Source organism: Telmatherina bonti, assembly GCF_933228915.1.
Source record: "Telmatherina bonti genome assembly, chromosome: 4".
Classification (NCBI taxonomy): domain Eukaryota; kingdom Metazoa; phylum Chordata; class Actinopteri; order Atheriniformes; family Telmatherinidae; genus Telmatherina; species Telmatherina bonti.
Genome location: NC_136622.1, coordinates 21,910,780 through 21,924,950, shown reverse-complemented (window position 1 = coordinate 21,924,950; position 14,171 = coordinate 21,910,780). Strand labels below are relative to the sequence as shown.

General features: G+C 37.5%; 1 protein-coding gene across 1 annotated transcript; it reads right to left on the bottom strand.

Annotated features, from left to right (window-relative positions):
- Positions 1-11,388: 11,388 nt before the first annotated feature.
- LOC306754478 (putative E3 ubiquitin-protein ligase DTX3) lies at positions 11,389-13,277 on the bottom strand (the record flags this gene model as incomplete). Its single annotated transcript, XM_079238497.1, is given in 4 exon segments — positions 11,389-11,467; positions 12,136-12,353; positions 13,028-13,119; positions 13,121-13,277. Coding segments are annotated over 4 exon segments (546 nt in total).
- Positions 13,278-14,171: the final 894 nt, after the last annotated feature.

The following is a 14,171-nucleotide window of genomic DNA, read 5'->3' as shown; positions in this document are numbered from 1 at the left end:
TCCACCTTCCGAGGTAAAGCTCCCATAAACTTGGGATAGTCCCTGTTTAGTGTCCAAGTGTTCATTTTTCATGTGCAGTGTAAAGGTTAACATACCTGTATGAACAGAGACTAATTCATTACATGTTACACCTGGTTGGAGCTGATACTAATGACAAATTGGTCTCAAGTGTGAATAAAAAATACTTTAACCTATATACATAACCTCATATTTAACCTTTTGAAGTACAGCAACATTACCATTTTTCTAACTACATGATAAATGTAAGTCTAGATTTACCTTATTTTCCTACAACGCCTGAATAGCGCAGTGAAATGCTCCACTGCCCACTACCTAATCAAGAAAGTGAAGTTGTGGGCTGTTAAACTAAAACTGTTTCACAGAAATCTCTTTCTTCTACTGAGAAAGATTTATTCAGAGTGTATTAAACAAAAATAACATATAAGAAAGTGCTTTAATACCTGCCCCAAAATGGCCAGGCCCCCAGTATAATCTCAGACAATAAGCTTGCGTTACATTGTGCAACATGAGGTAACAAATTGATATGAATGTAAAATAGTGTTTTAAGTCTGAACCTTCTCAAAATGTTTTGAATCTCTGTTACAGTTTGTGTGATGTCGACTCTAAAGGTACTGAGGCCAGCCTGCTGCTTGCAGAAAACAGCTAAACAAAGTGAATTATGGGCTGTCGTTGAATGCCAGAACACCTGAGGCAGAGGCTGACATTGTGCACATTCACACACAGAGACTGGGTGAGAGGGCATGTAAATGGGCCACATACGCTGCTAGTCGGGCTAAATTAGGCCAACATCTGGACAGGCATAGAGAATTCAATTGCCCACTCAGCTGTAGTTTGTACCTCGAGGGTTGGTTAAGGAGAAAAGGCATCCGGGCTCAGTTCTGTGCACTTTCAGGATCAACACTGCTACTTTATCAGTACTTTGCCATTAACACCCACCTCAGATAAGTTCCTTGTCTCCTCCAGAGACAGCTGATTTTTACCAAAGATTCCTGTGTTGCCATGATGGACAAAAACTGGAGAATGACCTTGTTTTACTCACATTAAGCCAGTTTACTGAGATTTAAAAAAAAACTTTTATTAATTTTGATTAATATTTCATTAAAATTTTTATAGAACATAAATCCACGCTATGATTTAATTTATGCGTGGCAATAACATTCCATCTCCCACTGACATTTAAACCAATGTATAAAATAGAAAATTAAACCAAATGATACAACAACAAGCATTTAATGATTACACTCACATTAATGATATAAAAATGGAACGAAATAGTTGATAACTGACAGTTCAGTACAATGAGTCAGAGTTCCTGCTGGAGTGGCTCATTTTGCTGCATGTCTGGGTGAGGTGTATACAGATCTGCAAGGCATTAAGCAGCACTGCATGGACAGCCGTCACTGATGAGTAATATTAGCCTAATGTTCTAAGTCCCCAAACATGTTCCTTCAAAGACACAAAACACACCTTTTCCCATCGTTTCACTTTTAATTTCCAGTTTGTGTACTTGCAAAATGCTGCAACCACTCAAATGAAAGAGCAAAAGATCCACGAGTCCATCTACAACCATCTGTGCAAATATGTGCTAATCTTTGATTACTGATGAGGTGTGATGAGGTGTCAAGCCCTGCAGTGTGTGCTCTGTCTCTTTCTCTCTCTTGCTTGCTTATAGACATACAGATACAGGATCATCTGCCTCTGCCGCACTGCAGGGTAGGGCCAGAAAAGCCAAACCCCTCAACTGCCTGCTCACAGTTTTGTTCAATAAAAAGTAGGATTTAACATAATTTGATCTCACTGAACCTAAAACTTCTGAAAGTGAAATATAATTTTATAGATGCACAGTCTTAAAGATCAACAACAACATATTTGTGTGCAATTCAGAAAATTTTCTTTAGGTGGTGTTGCATTGTGAGCTATGTTGGTAGAAAGTAAAATATAGATAATTAAATTTTGTGCAGATGTTAATGAGGAATATAGTTTTAGTGTAGTTTTAGCAACCTCTTGGTAAATTTTTAAATGATCATCTGGAATTTAACAATATTTACTTGTGATATTTAATAGATACACAGAGCTTTGCACAGCATCCATAACTCTCCCAGTGTAAAGCTTCTGATATGCTAACTTCTTCTGTAGCACCGCAGTCACAAAAAATGAAAAAAGTCATTCTCAGATAATGAAATTCACTTCACAGAAAACCCCTAAACTTATTGTAATTGCTATTTTCACTATCTCAGTTCTTATTTCTCAAATTAAAATTCAAGTATCTCCAACACACACCTGATGACAACCACATTATGTGCAGCTGCACATTGACTTGATGCTTTGTGACAAACATTTTCCTGCAAACCAAGCAAACTGAGTAATATGGTATAAATATTATGCCTCATTAACTCCATTGTGGCAGCATTACTATTGTAAACATGTTTTCCTGCTAATGTCATTTACATCTATTCAGCAAAAGATAGATTCCAGGCTTTCAGTGCCACTGACATGACTGAAGACTTTTAGGTTTGCTATCAAGTCCTAAAATACACATTCTTTGCATCAATATTTAAGCATAGCAACTGTTCACCTGAAGGTAATCACAAAAAATGTATCAGAAGCAGGGTTGGATGTTGCACTGTGGCTTCACCACAACCACCACCTCAATGTGTGAGTCCCAACCCTAAAATCCCTTCTGTGTGTTGATCTATGGCTCTCCCAGAGCTCCCTCATGACTGTGTGCTTCGCTTGTAGTGAAAATGAGCTTAGTCAAATGTGAGCAGCTGCTTAATGTTCCCCGTGGCCACAACGGGAACGCTGAGCCCGACTTCTGAAACTGAATAGTTTTTGTTTGTTAGAATTTTAAGTAATAGGAATTAAGTAATATTTTTTTTTAAAAGTAATATTGTTTGTAGGATATATTGATCAGCCAGAACAAAGAAATTAGTATCATGGATTTATTCCACTTATACACAATGTGTGTTCCTCCCAAATGATACCTAAATTAAAATGCAAAGTACAATCTTAAAATTTTAATGGCAGTTGTATGTTACACATTTTCACAGTTCCAAGCTTTTCATTTGAAAAATTAAGAACAAAAACACACTTTCACAACAGGAACATGCTCTATGCCCCTGTTTCTTATCACTGGGGCAACCACACACAATGGTGAAGGCACGCTCTGCTGCAAACAGTGTGACATTGTGCACGAGTGGGTGAGGAGAAGCATTGAGCTGAACCCTTAACACACAACCAGAGACACACACTATGGATTTGGCTACAGGCCACATCCTGCATGTGTCTGCACAAGCCAAAATAACATGTAGAGTTCCTATGCAGTGCCCATAAGCACCATCCCCGTAGCTGCACCAGTGGAGAAATAAGCAGGGTCCAATGCTTTGTCCTTCATGCTGATTAAAATGCTAGATTAGGTCGACTGTAGCAGATTGAGTGCACTGCAGTAATAATTACCCCATAATTAAACCATATTATGTCTACTGTTCACCGCTGTCATCTTACTTTTACTCAATGATCGTGTACATAAACACTGATTCAATCAGCCAAATCTGGAACTGTGATATCTTATGTGACTCAGAGAAAGCGTGCACAACCGATGAAAGAGCCAGAGCGTTCCTTCAAAGACAGCATCAGTGATCAGTGTGCATGCATGTGTGCAAGTGTTATCCTAAAGGTCCCTGCAGCTATCAGAGAAGTATTTGTTCGCGTGAAGGGTGGGGGCAGACAAAGGGATGGCGGCCTAACCTACTGCAGACAACTGTTCATTTTGTCTCTGCTGCTCCTCTTTGGGAAACCATGGCCACAGGCTAGAAAATGTGCTTTTAGAGGTCTGAAAGAATGTGGGGTGTGTGTGCAGCTTAGACCTGGATGCATGTGGAATTGTAGTGTTCTCCCACTTAGCAATAACTCTTCTAAATTTTCTTGGAGGGGGTTGGGCATAAAGAAATGAGGAGATGGGATGTGAGTCCATCCGGGTGGGTGGAAGCAGACAGGTGGATATTCTCACTAGCTCAGTGTCTTTGTCTCATGTGAATTTTACTGATGTATACGTGTCCTGCTGCAACAAATATGGACACTGGAGTGTGTTAAAGCAGGAGTGGTGGATCTAGGAGAAACACAAAGCAACGACATTTATCCTTGGTGACAAGTGAGCTGCAAAATCCCCACAAGCACACACGCGAGGGGTGTTCCTCCATGTGCATGCTCAAAGGAGAGAACTGAAGCATGCCTATACAAATTATATAAGTAGTGCATTGAGAAGAGGTCTTGCTGTCATGCAGCTTCCACAGGAAACTGGATGAGTCAAGGTGCTGTTAAGACAGGTTGATCAAACAATCTACAACAACAGATGTATTGATGGGTACAGTGTTTTTGTGATGGAAGAACCACAGAAACACTTTAGCTGTGTAATTTATTTAACTGCCATTTGACATGCTAATCAGCCATGATGCCATGAGGAAGATACGCCTCATGGATGCACTGAAACAACACAGATCCTTTCTCAAAGATAACATTTGCACCATTTTGCCATCTAAACAGAATTATCCAACTAAAAAAAGAAGTAAAACAGGTTTACTTTATGATTTACTTTTATGAAATCTTTTATCTTAAGTACATGCAGTAAATATATTGAAGCAACATACACACAAAACAGTTAATTAATCCTGTACACAACAATGTGGCTAGATGAGTCTTTACAGCTAACCTGAGCATCCACCTCCTCTGATACCATCTATGACTTCAGGGGACATTGTCAATGGTTGTCTTGCTTTCTTTTGGATTAAGTAAACTGTAATTTTTTTCCTTGTTCAAATATTGAAGTGGTGTACATACATTTATATTTCAAATCACACAAATAATTTTGAGAGATCACTAAAATTTATCTTGATGCTTTTGTTCATATGAATAGAATTTGATATTCAAATGAGGAAAAGAAACCAAACTTTACTGGACTTAAAGAAGAAATAATTTATTTATCCTCAAGGGATATTTTGAATAACAATAATCATTCTTAAATTATTCATATAAATATCAAATAATATCAAATAACAAACCGAACTTTGGATTTGTGGCACTGAAGATAATAGGCCAGAATGCTTCAAAAAATCGCCATTGTTAAAGAGAAAGAGTAGATAAATATTTCAGGAGGATAAAAGCAATGGATGTTAGATTCCTTTTGATGTTCCATCTCTACATCCTTGCACTATTCTCTGCAGCCCTATTTCTACCCTCTCCTCATTATGCAATCATATCAGACTTAATGTCCATTATAAATAAGCCAGGTTCTCTGTTTAACTGTGAATAATCGCCTGTTGAAACATAAAAGAGAAGTTTTAAATCAATGCGATGTCTAGATACTGGAATGCAGTCTGTTACTATGCAACACATCAGCTCAAAAGATCCCGCAGAGGATTTTCATCTGCCATCTGTCTGTGTCCTCTCTCTGAAAGCTGTCTTCTTTCCCCTCTTTCTATTTCTCCTCTCGCTCACTCACATATTCCTGTTTTTCATTCATGTCCACTTAAGGGGGCCTTTTTCGAAGATAAATGTGTTTTTCCTCCAGTTGTTCTCCATTCTGCCCTAATATTGATGAATGACACTTATAGGCACCGTCTTGACAGGAGTGACCATGTTGTTTTTTAACATAGATTTAGACCTATCTGCTGCTCTTTAGTTACTGACAAATTTTTGTGTTCATAAAAGTTCTTATGGGGGGGCAAAGCACTCAAAGATTTGCAATGTTCCAGCCTAACAGGCAACATTGGTAGTTTCCTTATTTTGCAAACATTTTCTATATTTAGTTTAAAACAACATGTTTTTCTTACTTGAAAATCTGCAATCCAGGGTTTGAATTGTGTTTTCTGTAGATTTTCATGTATGCAGTCTGATGAAAAAACATGTCTTTCCATATTTCCTCTTAAAATTACTTTAATGATGCCTCTCTCCTTTAAATTTCATACTTTTTTTTTTTTTTTAAAAGACAAACACTGTGATGGAATGTAAAAATGTGTTTAATGACTCACTGATGTATCACAGTGTATAAAGCTTCTCGTGTGACAGTCACATGAATTGCTATGATTGTCAGATATGATTAAGATTTCTGTTTGCTCTCATGATTCATGTCAACACTGCTGAGTAAGCTGTTTGTTACTATAATGTGCAGCTGTTCCATTTGCTAATTGTAAAAAGCCCCTGCTGAGCTCTTTGAGATGTATGATGTCCCTGCATCTACAAACCACAGATGAGGTGGGAGGCCTTTTTTCCTGGGACTGAAACTTTTGAAAACCATATTTCACTGTCTTGTACTCCTGCAGGTTTATCTTTCTCATCCTTTGATTATATCAGGTCTAAAAGAATGCACCGCTAGGATTATTGTAGAAAAATAGTTACATCACTTATTGTCAAATAAAATCTTTACATAGCCCACAGTATCTTCCTGTAAATAGCTTGCTGCAGCAGCCCACACCCTGGCACAGTTATATGAAATACCCAGTTGTGCAAACAAAAAAAGCTTTCCAAGAACAAGTCTATATTTATATTTACAGTGTATCTATTTGATTTGTAAAGCCTGAACAGCTTGTACGCAGGGCCATGCCTGAGGCCACATCTTTCCTATAATCATGATGTTGCAATCTGGCAGTTCAATTGAAAACAACAGGTTTGCATCGATTCCTTTAATCCTTCCATTACAGCCAACAAATGAGATGCCTACACACGCCATTTTCATTCTAAATTTAAGATTTATGTCATGAACTGCAAATTTCATTGTTTTGAACAACATCTATGTAAATAACTGAGATATATTTTCAGTCAAAGGTTTATTCACATTCATCATAAGCATGAATGTAAAACTGACTGTATGCACATGTTTAGGCTTGCTTTGATTTTGTTTTTTTTGTTGTTGTTTTTTTAATGCAAAAGTGAAATAAAGATTATATCTACTCTCAAGGTAAAAGTAAAAATATATAAACACGCAAATGCATCTTTATTCAATGGTGCTGCTAATTCCAAAATGTCTTCAACTTTGCTAAAGTATGATCACAATCATCACTGCAGTTGCTAGCCTTTCTGTGACAATTTAAATTATGTGTTTGTATACACAACTGGATTAGCTCAAATAAAGGTTTATAACAGGAATGTAAAAGTGCCTTAATATAGAGAGACAGAATCACACCGCATGTCAGGTTGTGTAGGGAGATTTAGCCATTTGATAGGATAAGAGGACCAAATGTCACTCTAAGGTGAGGAGCAACCATGAGCCAGCAGGGCTCAGACCAGCACTGAACATGAACTTGATAGGATACCTGCGTTTCTGTCAACAGTCTATTCAGCTTTATATCACCATGAGGTGAGGGTACCTGCTTCAAAACCATTGAAAATTCAGGTCTGTCCCAGAAATCTCACATATGACATTAGACTATGATATGGTGTCATCAGAATTCTGACAGAAGTTTACAGCTCTTCTAACAAGTGGAGATGTTTTACTCCCCAGTATTATATGGTTACACTGCTTCCCAATCATTTATCACAAAACTAGTAGTTTTTTTTTATTATTACCATTAGAAAATAAGATGTGCTAAGTGTCTTTATGAAGGTGAATTTCAGACTGCCTTGGAGAGCTTTTGTCATCTGCACGGCCTGTTTTCATACTGCCGTGTTTCAGACAGCTGTTGCTGTTTTTCAAAAGATGAGCTTTTGTAAAGATTCCTGTTTGTGAAATGACAGAAAGGTCATGCTAGTTGTTATGGTAACCACAGCTAATTGAGAGCTGAATGAAACGGCTGATTGTCAGAAAGGAGGGAGAAGTTAGTTTGGCATCATTTATTCCACCATATAATGTACCTTGGCTTTCTTCAGCATGAACTAATTCAACACAGGTTCATGTGACAGTGATGGCTAGGTTGGGGATTATGTGTGTCACAAACAGAAACACTGAATGTTCCTGATTGAAATTCTGAGAGAAAAATTACAAAACATTGTTAAAATCTCTCTCACAGAGGACAGATTATTAAAGCTGCTATTCTCATATTGTGGAAAATTTCAGCTGTTGCTAATGAAGAACAGCTTGAGCAGAGCCTTCAATCTGTGATGCTGATAACCCAGCCAAAGACCCTAATACATGCCAGTTCTGCTGCTGTGTCCTGTCAGTGAAGTAAGTCAGTAAATCTGTCAGCATTACTAAGAAAAGCAGAGGGCTTGTGCTGCTAAATCAGGCTGAGAAAAAGCCATGTAACCCCAGCTATGAATCAGAGAACAGAATGGGAGACACAGCCTTCACTGCCAAACACACACACACACACACACACATGCACACACAACATGCACATGCATGTATTCACTTGTGCATATCCGTACAAACTGTACACACAGATGCAAGCAAGGGCACATAGACAAAAGCTACAGAAACTCAAGCCCCCACACACCCACCTTCACTTTTGCTTTTCTTAACCAGACAGCCTCAGGCACAGTGAATGAGCATGTCAGCGGTGTGGGATGACATTTTGTCATACAAAGACTGTGTATGGAAATGGATGCCTCCTCAGTATCCTGAACTTTTTGTCCAACATATCACAGACATAAATTACATTATTTATCCTTTACAATTCAAAAATAGACATTTTAAAATCACTGAATTCAAGTTTTTTTTTTGTTTTTTTTTTAAATCCATGGCATTAAAAAGAAATTAGGTGAAGAAATAAAAGCAACTTCAAAGGTATGTGAAAGTAGGTTACCCCTTATGAGCTGATCCTTGTTATGGTGACAAGAAAAGACAGGAGGCGTAGCATACACAGGTACTATGTCTGTGGCTGGGTGGCTTTAACACCAGAGGATGAGTGGATGAGTAGGCAGGCAGTGTGCCACAGTTCTACCCACAACCAGAGACACTCTAATTAAGGAGCACAGTGGGGAGAGAGGGCAAGAACAACACCCTTGCATTGTCACATAATGATTTTCTTATCATCTCTTGCACAGGAAACCCTGCACATATCTCGTCTGAAGGGTATACACATCTGTGTGTTTCTTTGGAGCCTCTCTGAACAGCCGTCTAGTCACACCCAGAAACATGGAATCAACAGTCTTAAAGCTATTTTCAGAGCCTTGCAGCTGCAGAATATTCAACCCCTTCTGCTGCAACAGTATACTGCAAGGTTTGATGGAAATGAACTGAAGTAGAAACAATGTATCCCTTTTTGCACATACACTGAAAGCTTATTTTCATTATGTCATTTATGGATTGTATAAGCAGATCTGTCACTGGAAATGGCATTAAATTCACATTAAATCCACCCACAATCTTTGGGATGCATAACCATTTCTGTATTTATAGCTTTGGCTGTATCTCTATTTATTTAGCCAGTTTCCAGGTGGACCCGATGGATAGACAGAGTGGGAAATACCTGCAGAGATCAGCAAAAAATATTTAATTTTCTATAAAATATCCAGGCAAGAAATAATTTCAAATTTGACAGCAAAAAAGAAGAGTTTGTGCCACTTTGAGATTAATCAAGAAGCCAATTTGCATTTGAGCAATAATGCCTGAGGAAATTCTGTCAAGAAAGTGTCCTCTTTAGGAGACAATTCAGAAACATTTATATGGAATATGCCATGTTCAAATGAAGGTTGCAGCTGAAAACCAATTTTGTGGTATATAATTCTTTTCTACTTGTTATTTCTATCATTAAAAATGTTTAATGCCCAAATTTTCTTTCATAATTGTGTCCGTTTGTCCATCTGCTAAATACCAAAGGTCTCTCACTATTATAAAGTATTACTTCAAAGAAAATTAAGAGATGACATTTTTTTAAAGTATTTTAAAAAGTAAAATTTTTTAAAAAGTAGAAAAATAGACAAGAATGGATTAAGACATTGATTAAATATAGATACTGGGAAGGGGGTGAATTTCACTAATGAATTATGGCAGAAATGGGTGAGAAAGGGGGATGACAGAAACAAGTTTGAGCAGATGGTTCCCAGTCCGATTTATTGGAAAAGCAGATGCCTGAAGATCCTGTAGGCAACAGCAATCAACAAACATCATAATGTTAAAAAGGCCAAGTTTAGTAATTCCACAACAACACACGTACACTTCTCTGAAAAAAATAGTTTGGAGGAAGTATTTCCTAATCCAGCAACACTGTTATCATTCATTTCAAATTAGAAAAACATATTCAGTTGTAACTTGGTGTGCTGGTTCCATGGTGAAACCAGTGGATGGGAAAGAAATTGCTGCATGAAAACAGGTCTGACAATAAATCGCACTTTCAATGTTTTAAGCTTTATTTGTGCTTGTAATGGTGAACATACATTGACATCACAGCATTACACCACATCCCTTGAATTCTTGAGTCTTCTCCTAATATAGCTTCCACCACTCAGCTTAAGCAGTATTCACAATGTTGTCACACATCCATCAATGTGGTCGATCACAAGGTTCAATTTGTTCTCGGTCAAAGATTTGGTACAAGCTTCTGTAGAGCTGACACCTAACACCATAGAAACACATGACTCATCATGTAAAGCAGATGTTTCACTCCCCTTCCTGCACTGAGACTAGGAAGGTACTGTAGGGATGTTGGCTTATGATGAGGATACAGCTGCATACCAAGATGCAGATGGAGCTGCATACCAAGGATAGTATCGCCCTCTAGTGGACCAGACATATAAAAGTCAGCTTAGAAGAATTTCTGGACATTTTTGGACAAAAGGGTTTGACCTATTGAAACACTAATGACACTATTCCATGAATGTATTAAATACCATGTAAAGCAATCAGTCATTAAGGCAATATTAGGGTACAAATTCAACAGCCATACAATTTTGATATTACTAATGAACTAGCATATTAATTTTTCAGTCATATTTTATCAATCATTTCCAATATCCAAGAAAAAATACATATTTTACATAGTCGTTTTGCAAACTTTTGGATGCATATAAAGTGCACATTCGTGCGGTATTTATGGAATCAGCTTAAAACTAGCAATAAACCTGTTTAAGCTACACATTGCATAGGATTTGGCCACAGAGGTATTCCTTAGCATGATTTATTCAACATTGACTTTTAATCTAATTTTCTTTTTTTTTTTTTTACAAAAACAAAATACAAACTATCGTCAAATCCTCAACACAAACACTTTCCTGTAAACCTTTACCCATTTTTTACAGTATGTGTTCATCTGTGTCAACTAAACCCTGACTATGACGAGTTGATCCAGAAATGTGCAACAGCTTAACAAGAAAGAAAGAATAAAAATTTCAAACATCAGTCATTTACATACTGCATGAGGACTGCAAAAAGTGCAAATTTGCAATATGAAACTTAGTCTGAATTTATAATAATATAATGATGAATTTTTTCATCCATCAGTCATCATCTGTCACCCCTTTGATTCGAAGTTCCTCTTGAACTCTGAGTAAGTATTCTGGATCTGGATATCCAAAACTGTATTGGAAAGAGATGATAAATATGATAAAAACACGTCATCAGTATGTTTCTAGAACAGTAAAAACAGCCAGGTTTACTAGCCTGGTTCACAATTACTTTTAATTGATCAAACATACCCCAGATTGGTTCCTGAATTCCTTATATAAAAGTCTAACTTTCTGTTTGGTTCCAGTTGTAGTTTATGTTGAATGCTAATATACAAAAGATGTTTAACATTAAACAAAATCCCTTATAAATTTGGACACATGTCTGCATGCATCAGTCAAACTAAGTCTTTACAGAGCTTCATATTTACCAGCAGATTCTCAGCAATGATAATTCATATCTATTAGCTCTTAATGCTTAATGCAAGAACAAACGTTTGTATCAAACATTAACAATAAGAGGCAAAATGTGAAAGTATATATTAACGTTGTAAGTCCTTTTCTATGTTTACATTGCAAGTGATGGACAAACTTGTTTTAGTTGTACCATTATTGCTTCTCAAAACACATTTTTACCATATATATCCATTAGATGCAACATGTTTGAAATAGTTGCCATCACAAATTTTAACTTAAAATCAGTACATTGTTAACATAGTTGTCATCCTCTTAAATAACCTATTTTCTCAAAATAAGAAGATTTTAAGTTATTTGACAACATTTGGAATATGTAATGCATACCACTGTGGACCCCCTCCCATGCTTGTCTTGTGGTGAATGTCATTCCAGGTAATGACATTGTTGAGGCCTGTGGTAGCAGAACGACCAATAGTAAACGTGAGTCTCCTGTCAAAAGCTTTTCTCAGCAACCTCAGGACTTTCTCTCCTTCTTCATTGGCTGGCAGGAAGGCAGTACGAGAAGTGCTGCTGTACCTCACGCCAGGGTTTGGGTGCTCGGGCTGTAATGTAAACAACAAAGTTCTATTTTGTGAAGAAATAGAAAGAAAAGGGTTGGAAAGCTATCTTAACTGTAAATAAAACCAGGATACAATAATTTATTGCAATACCATATTTAGAATCTAAAACACATTTTTTTTCTAAAATATATGATAATTTGAACTTGGAAAGATGGTTAAAAAAAAAAGGGGGAAAAAGTGGGGAAAGGACATGTCTATATTGTATTGCACTGCCGACACCAATTCCCAGTCTTGCTTGACATACCTACAGGTCAGTACAAAACCTTTTATAATGGAGCCACACAGCTAAATATGATTAATTATTTTCTTGCTGATATAAACAAAACATGTTGTCTGGCAGCATTTGTTGCTACGAGCCATATTTATACTACTTGCTTAACCAAATTCATGGTTTTGATTATCTTTATGTCACTGCACTGTTCTTATTTACATTTGACACACCGCAGCAGCCATTTTAGCAAACCTAATCCAGGTGCATTGACGTGACTATGCGGAACTCCTGAACTGTTGTAAAAGCAGACAACAGCGCCCTCTGCTGGACACGCATCAGTGTGAAAGTGGCGAAAGCATGCTGCGGGAATTGTGATCTAAGTTGACTGTCATCCTCACCCCTTGTATCCCTGCTGGGAAACTGTAATGAATGATAATGGACCCACAGTGTTCGAAGCCTGGCAGACCCTGCCAACTTCGAGACACCGCCATGGTGCCCTTTGGTTGGGTCCCGGTGTACACTCCGTGGAAGGTGTTGCATATCGGACAGGCTGGTTTCAGGTTGAAAACTGAATCAATACAATCAGAGCAGAAAGAATGAAGGCACTTCAGTGTTTTCTTCTTCTGAATTTTGTCCAAGCAGATAACGCAGTCTCCTGACTTCTCTGTGCGCGAGTAGCTGCTCGGGATTGCCATGATTTTCCTGTTCAGACAACAATGCTAGCGGCTCTTCCGTGTTTGGACCACTCTCAGCTGTACGTAACATTGATGACGTCACTAAAGGAAAGGCGTTCAATTCATATCAGCTGGGTCGTCCACGCCTCGTGCGCAAGGAAATGATGAAGAGCCCTCCCCGTGGTTAGTGGTTAACCGATCTGCACTTGTATATATACACACACACACACACACACACATATGGTGGGTGGTATATATATGATGATGAAATAAAAGTGAATGTGTGGGTTATAATGGACAGATGGAACAGAGATCTCACCAAAATATAAAATATTTTTATTATTTTCTTAGAATTGGACAATTTCAATTATTGGATCATCATTCTGTTCTTGCAATGTTTTGTTTTTTGTTTGTCTGTTTTTTCATTAATAAAATAACTAATATTCTAACTATATACTGGAAAAAATGTGGTGCCTGGTGACTGCAAACAGTAGTAGGTTCAATTCAATCTTGCTGCAATGCTGTTCATTTCTTTTAGAAACAACAGACTATTTTACAAGACAATCCCTGTCAAGTTAGTTTTTCAGGACGGTTTTTTCACACCGATTTGGAGTCTGTCTATCTCAACTGATTTATCTGCATACTCTGGACTCTTTCAAGACTGTTATGACTTTCTACGGCAATAAAAGAGTTATTTACCAGCAGGATCAACTTATAAGCTCTTCAAAATTAAGATAGTCAATAATTAATGCACCAAATCCCAAATGAGTTGAAGAGGAAGCAAAGAAGATGCAAGACAGGAGCGAGGCAGAGAGAGAAAAGGAGAAAATTCAAAGCATTTCTTCCAGTCATTCTGATGGGCAACGTGAAATTGCAAGCTAACAAATTGGACGAGCTTGAAGTGCTAACAAGGTC